The following is a 17,403-nucleotide window of genomic DNA, read 5'->3' on the forward strand; positions in this document are numbered from 1 at the left end:
GATATAGCTCCCTTTTATTATAGATTGATTTTAAGTAATTGCCGCACCAAGGAATCAATAGGCTGATAGGAACAAAACGTTCTGAAATTAGTATAACCTAACCTGTGACAAATTGTGTTTGAAATCGCTTAATATTTGGATAGAGCTTCCATATATATTCCGCCCTATAGTCCTGTTTAATATACCCATAGTGGTGAAGGGTATCATATAGTCGGCCCCGTCCGACTTTACTACTTTCTTTACTGGTTTTTTTTTTGCTGCTTTGTTGGGAGCTTAATTTCATTTGTTTTTATGTTTGTCTTGTATTTATATCTACACCCAAATGTGTTGTATAAAAAAAACAGAGAAAATAGAAAATAAAATTCCGCTTCTAGTGGAAATATTTGTAACCCAATTCCCTTCTACCCACTTCTCCGCTTCCCACCTATACAAGCACACATGTTAGCTCAAAGACAGCTGACCCATTTAAAATTTTTCTTTTTTTTTTTTTGCAAAGCCATTACCTGCTTTGTTGTAACAAAAAAATATATATACAACAACAAATAACTGAGTTGGGGAATGTTTGGTTCCCATGTGTTGTTGTTGGGTTAGAGTAGTTTCATATGTTTTATTTATTTTTTTTTGTCTAATAAAAAATAAAGGAAAAAAATATGGGAACTGAAATTGTTATACTCTCTTATGTGGGGATGAAATAAAGTTCTGCATTTTTGTTCACTATTTTCTGTTGGTTCTGGTTGCCACCATTATATTTTTGCCTTCAGAAAGTGAAGCGATGAAAACAGAAACTCAAAACACCATACGGGAAATGAAAAAAAATCCCAAAATGCACTTTGCACTCAAACAAACACTGCCATTGTTAGCAAATGCAGGGCATAGGTTTTGATGGTGGTGGAGAAAAAATATTTTTAAAAAATCGTCGCCTTAAGGTAGGTCCTTAAAAAATTCACGCCTTATTGTAGGTCCTATAATATTTTAAATATTTTTAAAAAATCTACGCCTTGTAGAAGGTCCTGAAGGTTTAAATCCTCTTTTTTTGAGCGTTTTCAAAAATCCACATTCAAAACCAGTACTCTGGAGCGTATGACTATTGCCGGCACTTATACGCCATCATAGCCAACTCAACATATTGTTGTATTAATTCAATTCTTCAGACGTTCTATCTTTGAATTTAATTTCCTTTGCAAGTCTTCCAAAAATTCTCTCCATTTGTATCGAAGATTTATTGCCAACAATTAAAACTATTCGAAAGAAACTAATTTACGAGCACCGTATTTATTTATTGCTAGTTCAATATTTTATTATTTGGAAAGACATTTGCAATATTTGAAATATTGGAAGGAGGAGATTTTCGATTTAAGAAAGTTAAGGGAAAAGGGAACAGACCAGCAAATTATTGTATATATAATACAAAATATTTGGGTCCTTTTGTTTTCAAATTTACTTAGCAATTAATTTGAGGTTAAGTTGACAGAACATAAATTGTCGAAACAAAACATAAATAATGTTTGATCATAATGGTGCCACCCGATCAAACGATGAAAATATGCAGGAACAATTTGAGGGGGAAATTAATGCCTCCTTGGCATAATGGTACCTTGATCCTTAAAGAATTTAGTGATAATTAATCAAATCTAAGATTAATAGCGTTAGGAAGATTTTCATTGTAGCCAGGTTAATCGGAAAAAATAAAAAAATATATATTTTCAATAATTTATTAAACACCAAGTAAGGAAAGTAGTAAAGTCGGACTGGGCGACTATACGATACCCTTCACCATTTGGGTATATTCTACATACGTTCCTTACAATTCTATGTCAATGTTCCCTCGAAGGAACACACTCATGTCTTTCTCCAACCTATGAAAAATTTAATTTCATTCGGGCAGATTTAGGGTCACCTGCGTACCATGGGATAAATTTATGGAAAACGATTTATAGCATAATTGATACAAGCTATTCGGTACGCCGCACTCTTTAATTTCAAAATTTAATTTCAATCAGACACACTGTTCGAAATACATATAGAAGCTATGGCTGGGTCTGCACCAATTTCAAAAAAACCCAAAAACGTCATTCACGTCTCAATTTGATACGTTGTGCACAATTTTGTGTCAATCGGACAAACATTAGGAGTTTGGTACACCATTTATGTAAAATTGGACGAAAATATATATGAGAGCAATATCCATATTCTGAATCGATTTTCACGAAACTTAGCACACATCTTTATAGACTCAAATCAGTACGCTCTGGCAAATTTCGTGCAAATCGAAGAATATAAAGGACTTTAATGCACTTTTTCCCAAAATCGGACGAAACTATATATGTGAGCTATATTTTAATCTGAACCGATATTCACGAAATATCCCACACATCTTTCTAGGCTCAAATCAGTACGTTGTGCCAAATTTCGTGCAAATCGAGATATATGTAGGGATTTAGCGCACCATTTACCTTATATCGGACGAAAATATATATATAAGAGCTATATCTAAATCTAAACCGATTTTCAAGAAATTTTACACACATCATTCCAAACCTATTTCAGTACACTATGCCAAATTTCGCGCAAATCGAAAACATATTTGGGAGCTATATCGAATTCTGAACCGATTTTCCCGAAACTCACCACACATCATTATAGACACAATTCAGTACACTATGCCAAGTTCCATGCAAATCGAAAGATATTTAGGGATTTTAGTGCACCATTTACGTAAAATCGGTCGAAAATATATATGGGATCTATATTTAAATCTGAACCGATTTTCAAGAAATTTTACACACATCATTCTAGACTCAATTCAATACGTTATGCCAAATTTCATGGCAATCGAAAGATATTTAGGGACTTTGGTGAACCATTTGCATTAAATCGGACGCAAATATATATGGGAGCTATATGTAAAACTGAACCGATTGTCATGAAACTTAGCATACATCATTCTAGGCTTAATTCAGTACGCTGTGCCAAATTTAGTGGAAATCGAAAGATATATAGGAACTTTGGTACACCATTTTCCTTAAATCCGACGAAAATATATATGAGAACTATATCTAAGTCTGAACCGATTTTCACGAAACTTAGCACCAATTTCAATAGAGTTCGTCCTTGGGCCAAATAAATGACCTGTGCCATATTTCATCGGATCATAAATGGGACCTGTACTTTATTTACAATTTTACATCTATAGACGGACGGACGGACGGACACGCATAAATCGACTCAGAAAGTGATTCTATGCATATTCTCAAAAGGAACCATGTGTCTATCTCGTTTCTTTTTGCCTGTTACAAACATATGCACGAAGATATAATACCCTGTACCACAGAGTGGTGAAGGGTATAAAAATAATTATACGATTTTTATACTCTACACAACCATATTGTCAGGGTATTATAGTTTTGTGCAGGCCTCATAACTATAATACGCTGACGAAATATTGGTCCTAGACCAACCTTTCAGTATACCGTTCGTCATATCTCAACTAGCTGAGTCGATCTAGTCATGTGTGTCCGTCCGTCCGGAAATATAGAGCTGATCGCTTGGAAATTTTCCGTGAGGTTCCAGTTATAGTCAAGGACAACACCTATAATTTTCGGTGATGATCAGATTATAATTATGGAATGAAGTGGACCGAATACATAATTTTTCGTGTTTTTTTCGAGTCGATGCCAATAATAACAAAGTGAAGTGAATCTGCACAATTAGTTAGAAGGGCAGTACTCAATATGAACAGTAATATTCGAAAATATGTCAGTGTAAGGAAGAGGTGCTGTTGACCTCTAATCGGCCTAGAGGGAGCAAATATCACGAAATATCTCGCAGGCTCGGAATAAACATCCGCAGAGAGTTAGAGTTCCATGGTAGTTGTCTAGGGTATCGTATGGTCTGCCCCGTCCGACCATACTGCTCCACTCACTGGTTTAAAAAAAATTTTAAGAACCTTAAAAAGGCGCGGATGTTGTTGCCATGTTGTTTGCCAAATTGTTGCTGTTGTTGTCAGGCCAGCAATAGTTCCGCCATATAAAATTTAACAAAAAACGGAAATGAATAATTTGTTGATGTTGTTATTGATGCCAGCAAATGGTTGGATGGATATTCAGCCATTACACTCTCAATTGTTGTTGGCTGGGTGTTCGTTGTTGTTGGCTGTTTTTTCATTGTTTTTGTTTTTATTATTATTGACTACAATGGCCATAATTAAAATGAAATATCAATAACAATGTAAAGTGGACAAATGACCAGCTACCAACAACAACATCAATAACAACATCAGTAGTTTTCGGCAACTTGCTATTGTGATGGAGTGGATTTATTTCATGGGCTTGGGTTTTTTGGTTTAATTTTTGGATCCAGCTCAAGTGGGAAATAATATTTACAGTTCATTTAGGCTATCAGCTGTGAGGCAGTAGTGGGTTAATTTAATTTTTTCTGTTTTTTTTTTGTGGGCGTTAAAAATTTAAATTTAATTTAAAGGAATTAAGAACAAGAATCCGACATGGTGGCGTATGAGTATTTTTATTTTCCAGAGAGAGAGAGAAAACGAATCCGACATGGTGGCGTATGAGTACGTTTATTTGCCTTTTTGGTAAATGATAAAAAGTATACGCATCAGTGAACCTTGTGGAATTAAATAAAATAACTAATACGCCTCGTGGACGAATTTCAATTTTTCAGTTTGCTATTAAAATTTCTAAAATTTTTTTTTAAAAAATTGTAAAGAATCCACAGTCCTAAAAAATATATTTTTTCTAAATTCCAAACCAAATATTTTTTATTATTTTTTTTCATTCGTAACGTAGCTCCTTTTATGACCCCAATAATCCAAACGAAATATTACGATTATAGGTTAATAGCCCTATAACCTTCACAGAACTAACCGAAAAGTGTTACCTGAATGAAGAAGAAGAAGACAGAAAATGTAACAACAACCAATGAATTTGTATTACCAACACCCACACGCCAACACTGAAATCGCGTGCCATGTTTTTTTTGTAATTTTTCCAAAGTTCAAATAAACTAAGGCAAATAAACAAATGGCCTGGCATCATGTCAGTCAACCATGTTTTGTGTTTTTGTTTTTTTATTTATTTATTGTGTTGTTTTTGTATGTATGTATATTTTTTCATGGCATTAGTTTAAGACCTTGTCGTACAAGACTAAATTGTCATTGTTTCTTTTTTTTGGTGTTTTTTTTATTATTTATTATAGGTAGACATTTTATTGCATTGTTCGTTAGGTTTCGTGATGCTTTTTGCGATTTTTGTTTTGCATGACTAGCAGTTGTTTTTTTTTTTAATTTTGAAGAAAATATATATATTTTTTTGAGGTTACGCCTTGAAAAAGGTGGGTCTAAAACCAATATTTCGCGGCGTTGCAAACCTTGTTAAAGGTCCTTAAAAGAATCCACGCCTTGTTAAAGGTCCTTAAAAGAATCCAAGCCCTGTTAAAGGTCCTTAAAAGAATCCACGCTTTGTTAAAGGACCTTTTAAAAAATCCACGCCTTGTTTAAGGACCTTTTAAAAAATCCACGCCTTGTTAAAGGACTTTTTAAAAAATCCACACCTTGTTAAAGGTCCTTTTAAAAAATCCACGCCTTGTTAAAGGACCTTTTAAAAAATCCACGCCTTGTTAAAGGACCTTTTAAAAAATCCACGCCTTGTTAAAGGACCTTTTAAAAAATCCACGCCTTGTTTAAGGACCTTTTAAAAAATCCACGCATTGTTAAAGGACCTTTTAAAAAATCCACGCATTGTCCTTTTTAAAACCTTGACCTTTTTAAAAACCCACGCCTTATTAAAGGACCTTTTAGAAAATCCACACCTAAGTCTATAAAAATATTTTTAAAAAATCCGCGCGTGAATTTCGTCCGATTTAAGGTAAATGGGACACCAAAGTCCCTATATATCTTTCGATTCGCACGAAATTTAGCATAGTGTACTGAATTGACTCTACAATGACGTGTATCAAGTTTCAAGAAAATCGGGTCAGATTTATATATAGCTCCCATATATATTTTCGTCTGATTTAATGTAAATGGTGCACGAAAGTGCACCATTTACCATTTGGCATAGCATACTAAATGAAGTCTATAATGATGTGTGCTGAGTTTCGTGAAAATCGGTTCAGATTTAGATATAGCTCCCATATATAGTTTTGTCAGATTTTAGGTAAATGTTGCACCAATGTCCCAAAATATCTTTCGATTTGCACGAAATTTAGCATAGCGTACTAAATTAAGTCTTTAATGATGTGTGCTAAGTTTCGTGAAAATCTGTTCAGATTTAGCTATAGCTCTCATATATATTTTCGTCCGATTTAAGGTAAATGGTGCACCAATGTCCCTATACATCTCTCAATTTGCATGAAATTTGGCATAGCGTACTCAATTGAGTCTATAATGATGTGTGCTGAGTTTCGTGAAAATCGATTCAAATTTCGATATAGCTCCCATATATATATATATATATATATATATATATATATTCGTCCGATTAAAGGTAAATAGTGCGCCAGAGCCCCTATATATCTTTTGATTTGCACGAAATTTAGCATAGCGTAATAAATTAAGTCTTTAATGATGTTTGCTGAGTTTCGTGAAAATCGGTTCAGATTTAGATATAGCTCCCATATATATTTTCGTCCGATTTAAGGTAAACGGGGCATAAAACTTCCTATATATCTCCCGATTTGCACGAAATTTGGCACAGCGCACTGATTTGAGCCTAGAATGATGTATACCAAGTTTCATGAAAATCGGTTCAAATTTAGATATAGCTCCCATATATAGTTTCGTCCGATTTAAGGTAAATGGTGCGCCAAAATCTCTAAATATCTCTCGATTTGCACGAAATTTGACACAGCTTAATGAATTAGGTCTAGAGTGGTGTGTGCTGAGTTTCGTGAAAATCGGTTCAGATTTAGATATAGCTCCCATATATATTTTCGTCCGATTTGAGGTAAATGGCGGACCAAAGTCCCAAAAGATCTTTCGATTTGCACGAAATTTGGCATATCTTACTAAATTGAGTCTGTAATGATGTCTGCCAAGTTTCTTGAAAATCGGTTCAGATTTAGATATAGCTCCCATATATAGTTACGTCCGATTTTATGTAAATTGTGCACCGATGTCCCTATATATCTTTCGATTTGCACGAAATTTGGTATAGCTTAAGGAATTAGGTCTAGAATGGTGTGTGCTGAGTTTCGTGAAAATCGGATCTATATCTAAATCCAGATTTAGATATAGCTCCCATATATATTTTCGTCCGATTTAAGATAAATTCTGCGCCAAAGTCCCTAAATTTGGCATAGCGTCTTAAATTGAGTCTATAATGATGAAAAATCTATAAAAAGTCTATAATGAAGATTATACCCAAAGTGGTGAAGGGTATCATATAGTCGGCCCAGTCCGACCTTACTACTCTTCTTACTGGTTTTTTTGTTCTGGAACTGTGCATGTAATTAAAAAAATTTTAATGAGCTCCCGAGTAATTTTTATTGATTTATTGTTTGCTGTTATTGTTCTCTTCATTGTCATTTACAGATGCGGCTTTATGTATGGCGAGCTGACAGACAAGGAAACAGTGGCCCGCTTGGAGTACACACTGGAAAACCAGCAACAGGATCAATTTGAAATATTGCTCTACAAGAAGAATAGTAAGTTATGGCATAATTTTGTAAAACCCTTTTTTATTAAGTCCCTAATTTTGGTTTGGTAATTCTGCTAAGAAAAAATGACCCTCTAAAAATTATTTTTTTAAATATTAAAATCCAGTAGGATATATATATTACTCCCTCTCTCTCTCTTGCCTCTGGTTGGAACATAATTTATCAGCTTTGTTGGGCGAAACAATTTGTTACACATAAAAGGCTTGGACCCTCTGTATAAATCCTAGTAAATGCTTTGTCCATAAACCTACTTTTAGTGGCTTTTCCACCACGGCTTACCCTCCGTCCTTCGTCATAATTTGCCAGTACCTCTCTCCATCTCTCTCTCTCTCTCTGCGCTAATCTCTGCCAAACACCTGAGACCATGGGAAGGATTGTAAAATGCTCAACAAATATCTAATGTATTCCAACTGCTTTACACTACTTTGACAAGGGGATTTGGAGCGACGTTCGGCTCTCCTGGTGCTGCTGCTGCAACTGCCACTGAAGGTTATGGGGGGATTTTAAAAGTCCCCACATTTAGCATTCCCACCCGGCCATATGGGACATATTAAAGCCATCAAAGGCAGTGTAAAAGCAAAAGGGTGTATTTTGCAAATGGAGCCTTTGGTGGTCGGGGTTGGCTTATAAATTGTTTGTGCAAATACTTGAATATGCAACAGCAAAATGTTGCAGTGCATAAAGTAGTTGAAGCACAGTGGGCTAAAAAAGATGAAATTTCTCTTTAAAAAATATTTAAAAATTACAAAAATTTCAACTAAGTTCTCGAAGTCAAATCAAGATTTTCCTTCCAAGTCCACAAAATTTTCTCCTCCAAAGAATTTCAAAAATTACTCCCCTCTCTCTTTCTCCCCTAAAATCTGCCCTCCCCACTGTCCCACTGTTTCGAAAACATTAATGCCAGCACACATTCCCACCAAATGTGCTCAAGTCTTAACTCAGTCAACAGTATAACTCTATTTGTCTGAATGTGTGTGTTTGTGTGTGTGTCTTTGTGTATCTTTATATATTCCTTAAAATATGTATGTATGTGTGAATGTGCTCATGTGGATTTTGTAAAATTGCAGCATAACATAAAAATGTGCACAAGCAATTTATTTTTATGGTTATTCAGATCTCCAACTAACACTGGCACATTTTACATGAAAACAAAAGCAATACGGTGGAAAAATGAAACGTGGAAAAAATTTTCGATAATAAACTTTTTGTAGAAAAAATTGATCATTAATCAACTTTTTTTAAAAAAAAAAATTATCGATCGATAATACTAAAATTGTCGGTAAAATTTAGTTTTTACAGAAAACTGCTCGATAATGCAATTTCCGCAAAGAAAAATTATCGATAACACAATTTTTCCGAAGAAAAATTATCGATAACACAATTTTTCCGAAGAAAAATTATCGATAACTCAATTTTTCCGAAGAAAAATTATCGAAAATCTTTCGATAACATAATTAAAATTGCCGATAACACATTTATTTTAAAGAAAATTTATCGATAACCTAATTTCCATGAAGACAAATTTTCCGATAACATGATTTCTGTAAAGAAAAATTACCGATAACTCACGGGTTTGTTCCGAAAACATATCGATAACAATGCTTATAGTATCGATAACATATTTTTTGGAAGAATAATTATCGATAACACAATTTCTGAGAAGAAAAATGATCGATAACTCAGTTTCTGTGAAGAAAAATGATCGATAACTCAATGTGTTCGTCCCCAAAATTTCGATAACAATACTAGAAGTGACAGTAACACATTTATTTTAAGGAAAATTTATCGATAACACAATTTCTGAGAAGAAAAATGATCGATAACTCAGTTTCTGTGAAGAAAACTTATCGATAACTAAGTGTATTGTTCCAAAAAAAATTCGATTACAATGCTAGAAGTGTCGATAACTTATTACTTTTAAAGAAATGTTATCGATAACACAATTTTTGAGAAGAAAAATCTCGATAACACAGTTTCCGCAAAGAAAATATATCGATAAATCACAGTGTTGTGTTACCAACAATACTGTAAGTGTCGATAACAATGATGTAAGTATCGATAAGAATACTGTAAGTGTCGATTACATATTTCCTTTTAAAGAAAAGTTATTGATAACACAATTTTTAAAAGAAAAGTGGCCGATAACACAGTTTCCAAAAAAATGTCAATAACATACTAGAAGTGTCGACAACATAATCCTTTTAAAGAAAAGTTATCGATAACGTAATTTCCGCGAAGAATAAATATCAATAACATAATTTCTGTAAAGAAAAATTATCGATAACTCATTGTTTTGTTTCAAAAAATTTCGATAACAATGACAAAAGTTTCGATAACACTTTTCTTTTACAAAAATATTAACGATAATATAATTTTTGAGAAGAAAAATCATCGATAACATAGTTTTTAAAGAAAAATTATCGATAACTCAATATTTTGCTCCGAAAAATGTCGATAACAATATTGAATGTGTCTATAAAATATTTTCTGTAAATATATATTACCAATAACACAATTTCGATAAGGAAAAAATATCAACAGCACAAATACTGTTACGAAAAGCTATCGATAACTCATTGCTTGTTTTAAAAATGATCGATAAAAATATTGAAATTATCTATCATTATGATCATATTATCATTGCAAAAAAAAATTATCGATAACCAAAATTTTGTGATGAGAAATTATCGATAACACAATTTCAGCTCAGAAAAGTTATCGATAATACATTGAATGTAAAGAAAAAATATGGACAACAATTATATAGGGCCAAAATGTTATCGATAAAAATATTTAAATTGTCGATAACATATTTTTTATAAAGAATAGTTATCGATAACACAATTGCTGTGACGAAAAATGATCGACAACACAATTTCCATATAGAAAAGTTATCGATAACACAATTTTTGTATAGAAAAGTGATCGTAACACAATTATTGAGCAGAAAAGTAATCGATAACAATTATTTTGTACATAATAAATATCGATAAAATGTTTATTATAAAGAACGGCTATAAAACTGTTAAAGTTAAATAGTTTCAGGATAGACAAATTATCGATAACACATTTTTCCTCAAGAAAATTTATCGATAATAAAAATTTTGTATGAAAAATTTTCGATAATAAATTTCCTGCACACAAAAGTTTTTGCAAACTGTTTACTCCAACAAAAAATTATCGACAACACTATTTAATGATAGAAAAATTATCGATAATGACTTTTCTCAATAGAAAAGTTATCGATATTAACTTTTCTCTATAGAAAAATGATCGATAATAACATTTCTGCATAGACAAGTTATATCTATAGAAAATTTATCGATAATAACGTTTCTGCACAGAAATGTTATCGATAATAACTTTTTTGCATGGAAAAGTTATCGAAAATAAATTTTCTCTATAGAAAAGTTATCGATTATTACATTTTTGTATACAAATTTTATCGATTATAACATTTCTCTATAGAGAAGTTATCGATAGTAGTTCTTTTCATAGAAAAGTTATAGCAAATAGTTTCTTTGCATAGAAAAATTATTAATTAAAAATAAAAAATTAAAAATTATTATTTCCTTATAGTAAAGTTATCTATAATTAAATAAAGTAATCGAAAATTTATCGAAAATAACTTTTCTTTATAGAAAAGTTATCGATAATAATTTTTCTCTATAGAAAATTTATCAATAATTTTTCTCATAGAAAATTTATCGATAATTTTTCTCTATAGAAAATTTATCGATAATTTTTTTCTATAGAAAAATTATCGATAAAAAATTTTCACTATAGAAAAGTTATCGATAATTAATTTTCTATATAAAAAAATTATCGATAATAACTTTTTTGCATAGAAAAATCTATAAGAACTTTTTTCTATAGAAAAGTTATCGATAATATTTTTTCCGCATAGAAAAGTTATAGGTTATAACTTTTCTCTTTAGAAAAGTTTTCGATAATGAAGTTTCTTTATAGAAAAGTTATCGATAATATACTTTCCCTAGAGAAAGGTTATCGATACTAACTGTTTTGTATAAAATAATTGTCGATAAGAACTACTCTGCAAAGAAAAATTATTGATAATAAATTTTCTGTATGGAAATTGTCAATTATAACTTTTCTTTATAAAAAATTTCTGATTTTGATTTTTTTATATAGAAAAAATATCGATAACATATTTTCTCTATACCAAATTGATCGATAACACCATATATCGTGTGCGAATTGTCGATAATTTGTTTTAGAACCCAAATTATCGATAAATATTTGTTATTTTATAACCGTTATCGATAACACTTTTCATGATAACCCTTTTACCCAACGCCGCAGTGTATTAAAACTCGAAACATCAACATATCCCGACCAACTTAAAAAAACATATCAACTAACAAATTCCAAAAAAAAAAAAAACAACACCAACCAATGAACAAAAAAAAACAAATCCACAAAAGAAGTAAAAAAACACGAAGTGTAGAACAAAACAAAATGCCAATGAAACTTGAGAACTTAAGAGTGATGAAGCAAAAAAGACACACACACACAAAATGGAGAATGAAAAGTTTATGGGAAAATAAAAAAAAAAACGATAACTAAATTTAAAACAATGGGGAAAATGGTGAAAACTAGTTTAAGAGGAAAAAATATGTTTGAGTTATGCTACAATGCAAAAGGGACTAACTAACAAAAATTTGGAAAACAAATATTTTCAAAATGCCTTATGTTGACTTATTTTCAAATGATAGAAATATTGGTTACCCTAATACAAGTGTTCAAAATTTTAAGGTCTTCAGAAAAAAACCCCTTTAGAAAATTGTTTCCCCTGGCCCTATCCGAACTCATGGCAGTCCTTAAAATTTTTATTTTATTTTGTTCTCTGTTTTCCCTTTCTAACCATGCGATGACGTCAAACGTCATTCTTTAACTATACTTGGGCACATATGCAACAGAAGAAATTGCAAACCAAACCTCCTGTGCGCCCCACTCACCCTCAAGCGCCTTTGCACCAAGAAAACAACTCAAAAGATTTGTTGGAACTTAAAAAAACAAAACAAAAAAACTCAAACAAAACAAAAGGACTTTTTTTCTTTGTTAACAATGTAACGAAGTGAAATAAGAACAAGCACACAAGAATTGACACAGAACACCAACGCCAGAATACAAAGAAAAACAAAAAGAATACCAAAAAAAACGGGTTAGAATTTAAAACGAATTAATGAATTGAATATAAGAGCAGACAGAGAGACACACACAATACAGCGCCTTAAAGTATGCTATCACTTTTGACATTGTTTAACACACCATAGATGAAGGGATTTTTTTCTACAAAGAGATGGAAATGAAAAAAGTGGGATTTTGAATTAGGATTAAATTGAAGGGAAAATTATGATAGCTCCTAAAAGTATGTTTTATTATCTGATATAGAAATTGAAATCACAAATAGTTTATAAAAATTAATAAAATAATAAATATTGGGGGTTGGAATAAAAACAGCCGAACAAGAGGTTTTATATTCCTTATTTGCAGTCACCAATATGGGGTTATCGATTGCCGTTAGAGCTTTTCTTTGTTTGGAGACTTATGGTGAAATTTCGTGTAGAATATTTTTTTCATTGACACCTCCCCCCACAAAAGGGAAGATAAGGGGTAAAATTGGTTTCCAATTGGGAATTAGAAAATAAAATCACCTATAAAATATTGGGGTATTTTTCTACACATTTGAAGGCGATTATTGGAGATACACGTTATGGATGGAAACATATTTTCTTTGGAGACCCATAGTGAAATTTTGTGTAGAATATTTTTTTCATTGACATCGGCCAGCTAGAATGATGTTTTGTTATCAAATTTGGCTTAAAATCAACAATGGAGCAAAAATGTTCAAATTCCAAAACGTTGATTTCTTCTTATCAACTTAGGACCGATATTCGACAAAGGTATGTGGTCGCTACAGATTTTTCTTGTGAGGAGACTTATGTTAAAATTTTGTGTAGAATATTTTTTGTAGAATCTCCCCCCTCTAAAGGGAGGATAAGGGGTAAATTTGGCTTCCAATTGGAAATTAGACCAAAAAAATGACACGAATAAAATAGTTGGGTATTATAGCATTTCAATAGCAATTTTTAATAGATACATGTGACAGCTGGATATATATTTTCTTTGGAGACCCCTTGTGAAATTTTGTGTAGAGTATTTCCTTCATTGGCATCATCCAGCTAGAATGAAGTTTTGTTATCAAATTTGGCTCGAAATCAAAAATTGACCAAAAATGTTTCAAATTCCAAAATATTGCCTTTAAATAGCCAACTTAGGTCCGATATTTGACCAAGGTACGTGGCCCATACTGATTTGTCTTGTGAGGAGACTTATGTTAAAATTTTGTGTAGAATATTTTCTCCATTGACATCCATCCCCTCAAATGTGAGGGTAAGGGTAAATTTGGCTTCCAATTGGGAATTAGAAAAGGAAATCACCTATAAAATATTGGGGTATTTTTCTACACATTTGAAGGCGGTTTTTGGAGATACACTTTATGGATAGAAATATATTTTCTTTGGAGACCCATAGTGAAATTTTGTGTAGAATATTTTTTTCATTGGCATCATCCCACTATAATGAAGTCTTTGTGGCTAATTTGGCTCGATATCAAAAATTGAGTAAAAATTTTCATATTCCAAAATGATTCCAAATGGATTTTTTATAACCAACTTAGGACTATTTGATCATCGTACGTGGTCCATATAGATTTGTCTTGTGAAGAGACTTATGTTAAAATGTTGTTTAGAATATTTTCTCCAATGCCATCCCTCCTCTCAAAAGGTAGGGAAGGCGGTAAAATTGGCTTCCTACTGAAAAATAAACAAAAAATCAACAATAACATATTGGGGTATTATTCTACTCTTTTAAAGGCAATTTTCGGAGATACACGTTATAGCTAAAAATATAATTTCTTTGGAGACCCATAGTGAAATTTTGTGTAGAATATTTTTTTCATTTGCATAATCCCGCTAAAATCAAGGATTTGAGGCTAATTTGGCTCGATATCAAAAATTGTCAAAAATGTTCAAATTCCAAAATATTGCCTTTAAATAGCCAACTAGGTCCAATATATGACCAAGGTACGTGGCCCATACTGATTTGTCTTGTGAGGAGACTTATATTAAAATTATTTTGTGTAGAATATTTTCTTCATTGACATCCACCCCTCAAAAGGTAGGGGAGGGGGTAAAATTGGCTTCCCATTGGAAATTGCCAATAAATATCAACAATAAAATATGGGAGAACAATCTACTTTTTTGAAAGCGATTTTTGAAGATACCCGTTATAGTTAGAAAAATTTTTCTTTGGAGACTTATAGCGAAATATTGTAGAGAAATTTTTTTCCATTGGTATCATCCCGCTGAAATGAAGCCTACGATGCAAATTTGTCCCAAAATAAACAATTGAGCAAAATTGTTCAAATTCCAAAATATTGCCTTTCAATAGCCAAATTGGGACCGATATTTGACCGAAGTACATGGTCGGTAGAGATTTCTCTTGTGAGGAGACTTATGCTAAAATGTTATGTAGAATATTTTCTACGTTAACATTAATCCACTTAAACTGAGGGTGTGTGATAAATTTGGTTTCCCATTGGAAATTTGCCAATCAAAGCCAAAAATAATATATCAAGTCATTATAACACTCTTTCAGGGCGATTTTTTATAGGTACACATTAGAGGTAGAAATATATTTTCTTTGGAGACCCCATGTGAAATTTTGTGTAGAATATTTCCTTCATTGGCATTATCCCCTTAAAATCCAGTTTTGGTATCAAAATTGGAACAAAATCAAAAATCAGCCAAAAATGTTTCAAATTCCAAATTATTGCCTCTCAATGGCCAACTTGGGACCGATATTTGTCCAAAATACTTGGTCGGTACAGATTTGTTTTGTGGGAAGAATTATCTTAAAATGTTGTGTGGAATAATTTCCCATTGGCATCCCACCCCCCAAAAGTGACGGTAAGGGGTACATTTGTCTTCCCATTGAAAATTAACCAATAAAAACCACCAATTAAATATTACCTCATTGTACCCCTCTTTCAGGGTGATTTTTTATAGGTACATAATAGAGGTAGAAAAATATAGTATTTGGAGACCCACAGTGAAATTTTGTGTAGAATATTTCTTTCATTGGCACCATCCCGCTAATATGAAGTCTATGCTGCAAATTTGTCCCAAAATCAACAATTGAGCAAAATTGTTCACATTCCAAAACGTTGATTTTTTTTCTTACCAACATTGGACCAATATTCGACCAAGGTATGGGATCGGCACAGATTTGTCTTGTGAGGAGACTTATGTTAAAATGTTGTGTAGAATAGTTTCTCCTTTGACATCCATCCCTCAAAAGATAGGGGAGGGGGTAAAATTGACTTCCCATTGGAAATTGCCAATAAAAATCAAAAATAGGGGAATTATTCTACTTTTTTGAAGGCGATTTTTGGAGATACCCGTAATAGATAGAAGTATATTTTCTTTGGAGACTTAGGCTGGAATTTTGTGTAGATTTTTTTTCATTAGTATCCTCCCGCTGAAATAAAGTCTTTGCGGCAAATTTGGCCCAAAATCAAAAATTGAGCCAAAATTTTCAATTTCCAAAAAAGTGGGATTTTTTCTTACCAACTTTGGACCGATATTTGACCAAGGTACGTAGCCCTTACTGATTTATCTTGTGAGGAGACTTATGTTATAATTTTGTATAGAAAATTTTGCTCCATTGACATCTCTCCACTTAAAAGGTAGGGTAGGGGTAAAACTGGCTTCACATTGAAAAATAGACAAACAAATCATCAATAAAATAATGGGATATTATTCAACTCTTTTGAGGGCGATTTTTTGAAGATACCTGTTATAGATAGACAAATATTTAGTTTGGAAACTTATAGTGAAATTTTGTGTAGAATATTTTCTCCATAGACATCACCACTCTCAAACGTGAGTGAAAGGGTAAAATATTTAAGCTAAATAAAAATTATTTAAAAATTCCAATTAAATTTCATATTATTTTAAAATTCCAATATTCAATTCAATTTAAATTCTTTTTTTGTTTTTGTGCCATATTCAATTTCCAAAAATTGTTTTGCTCCAGTGGTTAATAAACGTTGTTGTAATGCATTTTTACGATACTAATTAACAAGTAATTGCCAAATGTTAAAATATTTACCATGTTTTCGTTTGTAAATTTTATGTAGAGATGTATGCAGCAATAACAAAAACAGCAACAACAACAAGAACAATTACATGTTATGTATATTCGTAAAACATGGGTTATTAAAGCATTCAATACAAATCAATTTAATATGCAAATATTAATTAGTTTTGAAAAATTTTTTTTTCTCGGTAATCAAATGTGAAGGTTAATTAAGAACATATTTTGGACAATGGGTAAATTGGGGTTTTGGGAAAGGATAGGTCATGAAAAATATTCTTTACAAAATCCACGCCTAAGGATAGGCCATGAAAAATATTTGTTTAAAAAATCCACGCCTAAGGGTAGGCCATGAAAAAAAATTTTTTTTTTGAAAAATCCACGCCTAAGGGTAGGCCATGAAAACTATTTGTTTTAAAAATCCACGCCTAAAAGTAGGCCATGAAAAATATTCTTTATAAAATCCATTATTTATAAATAGACCCTAAAGGTTCTTAAAACTATTTTTTTTAAATCCGCGCCTAAGATTAGACCCTAAAGGTCCTT

General features: G+C 32.0%; 1 protein-coding gene across 1 annotated transcript in view; it reads left to right on the forward strand.

The window, feature by feature from the left end:
* LOC133330772 (potassium voltage-gated channel protein eag) overlaps positions 1–17,403 on the forward strand; it is a 113,736-nt gene that overhangs the window by 37,924 nt on the left and 58,409 nt on the right. The window contains exon 3 of the mRNA XM_061539181.1: positions 7,550–7,662. Within this exon, the coding sequence (XP_061395165.1) occupies positions 7,550–7,662 (113 nt within the window). The remainder of the gene's footprint in view (positions 1–7,549; positions 7,663–17,403) is intronic.

This window comes from Musca vetustissima, unplaced genomic scaffold (assembly GCF_032173495.1).
Source record: "Musca vetustissima isolate MV318-11 ecotype Yass unplaced genomic scaffold, APGP_CSIRO_Mvet_v1 utg3081, whole genome shotgun sequence".
Taxonomy (NCBI): domain Eukaryota; kingdom Metazoa; phylum Arthropoda; class Insecta; order Diptera; family Muscidae; genus Musca; species Musca vetustissima.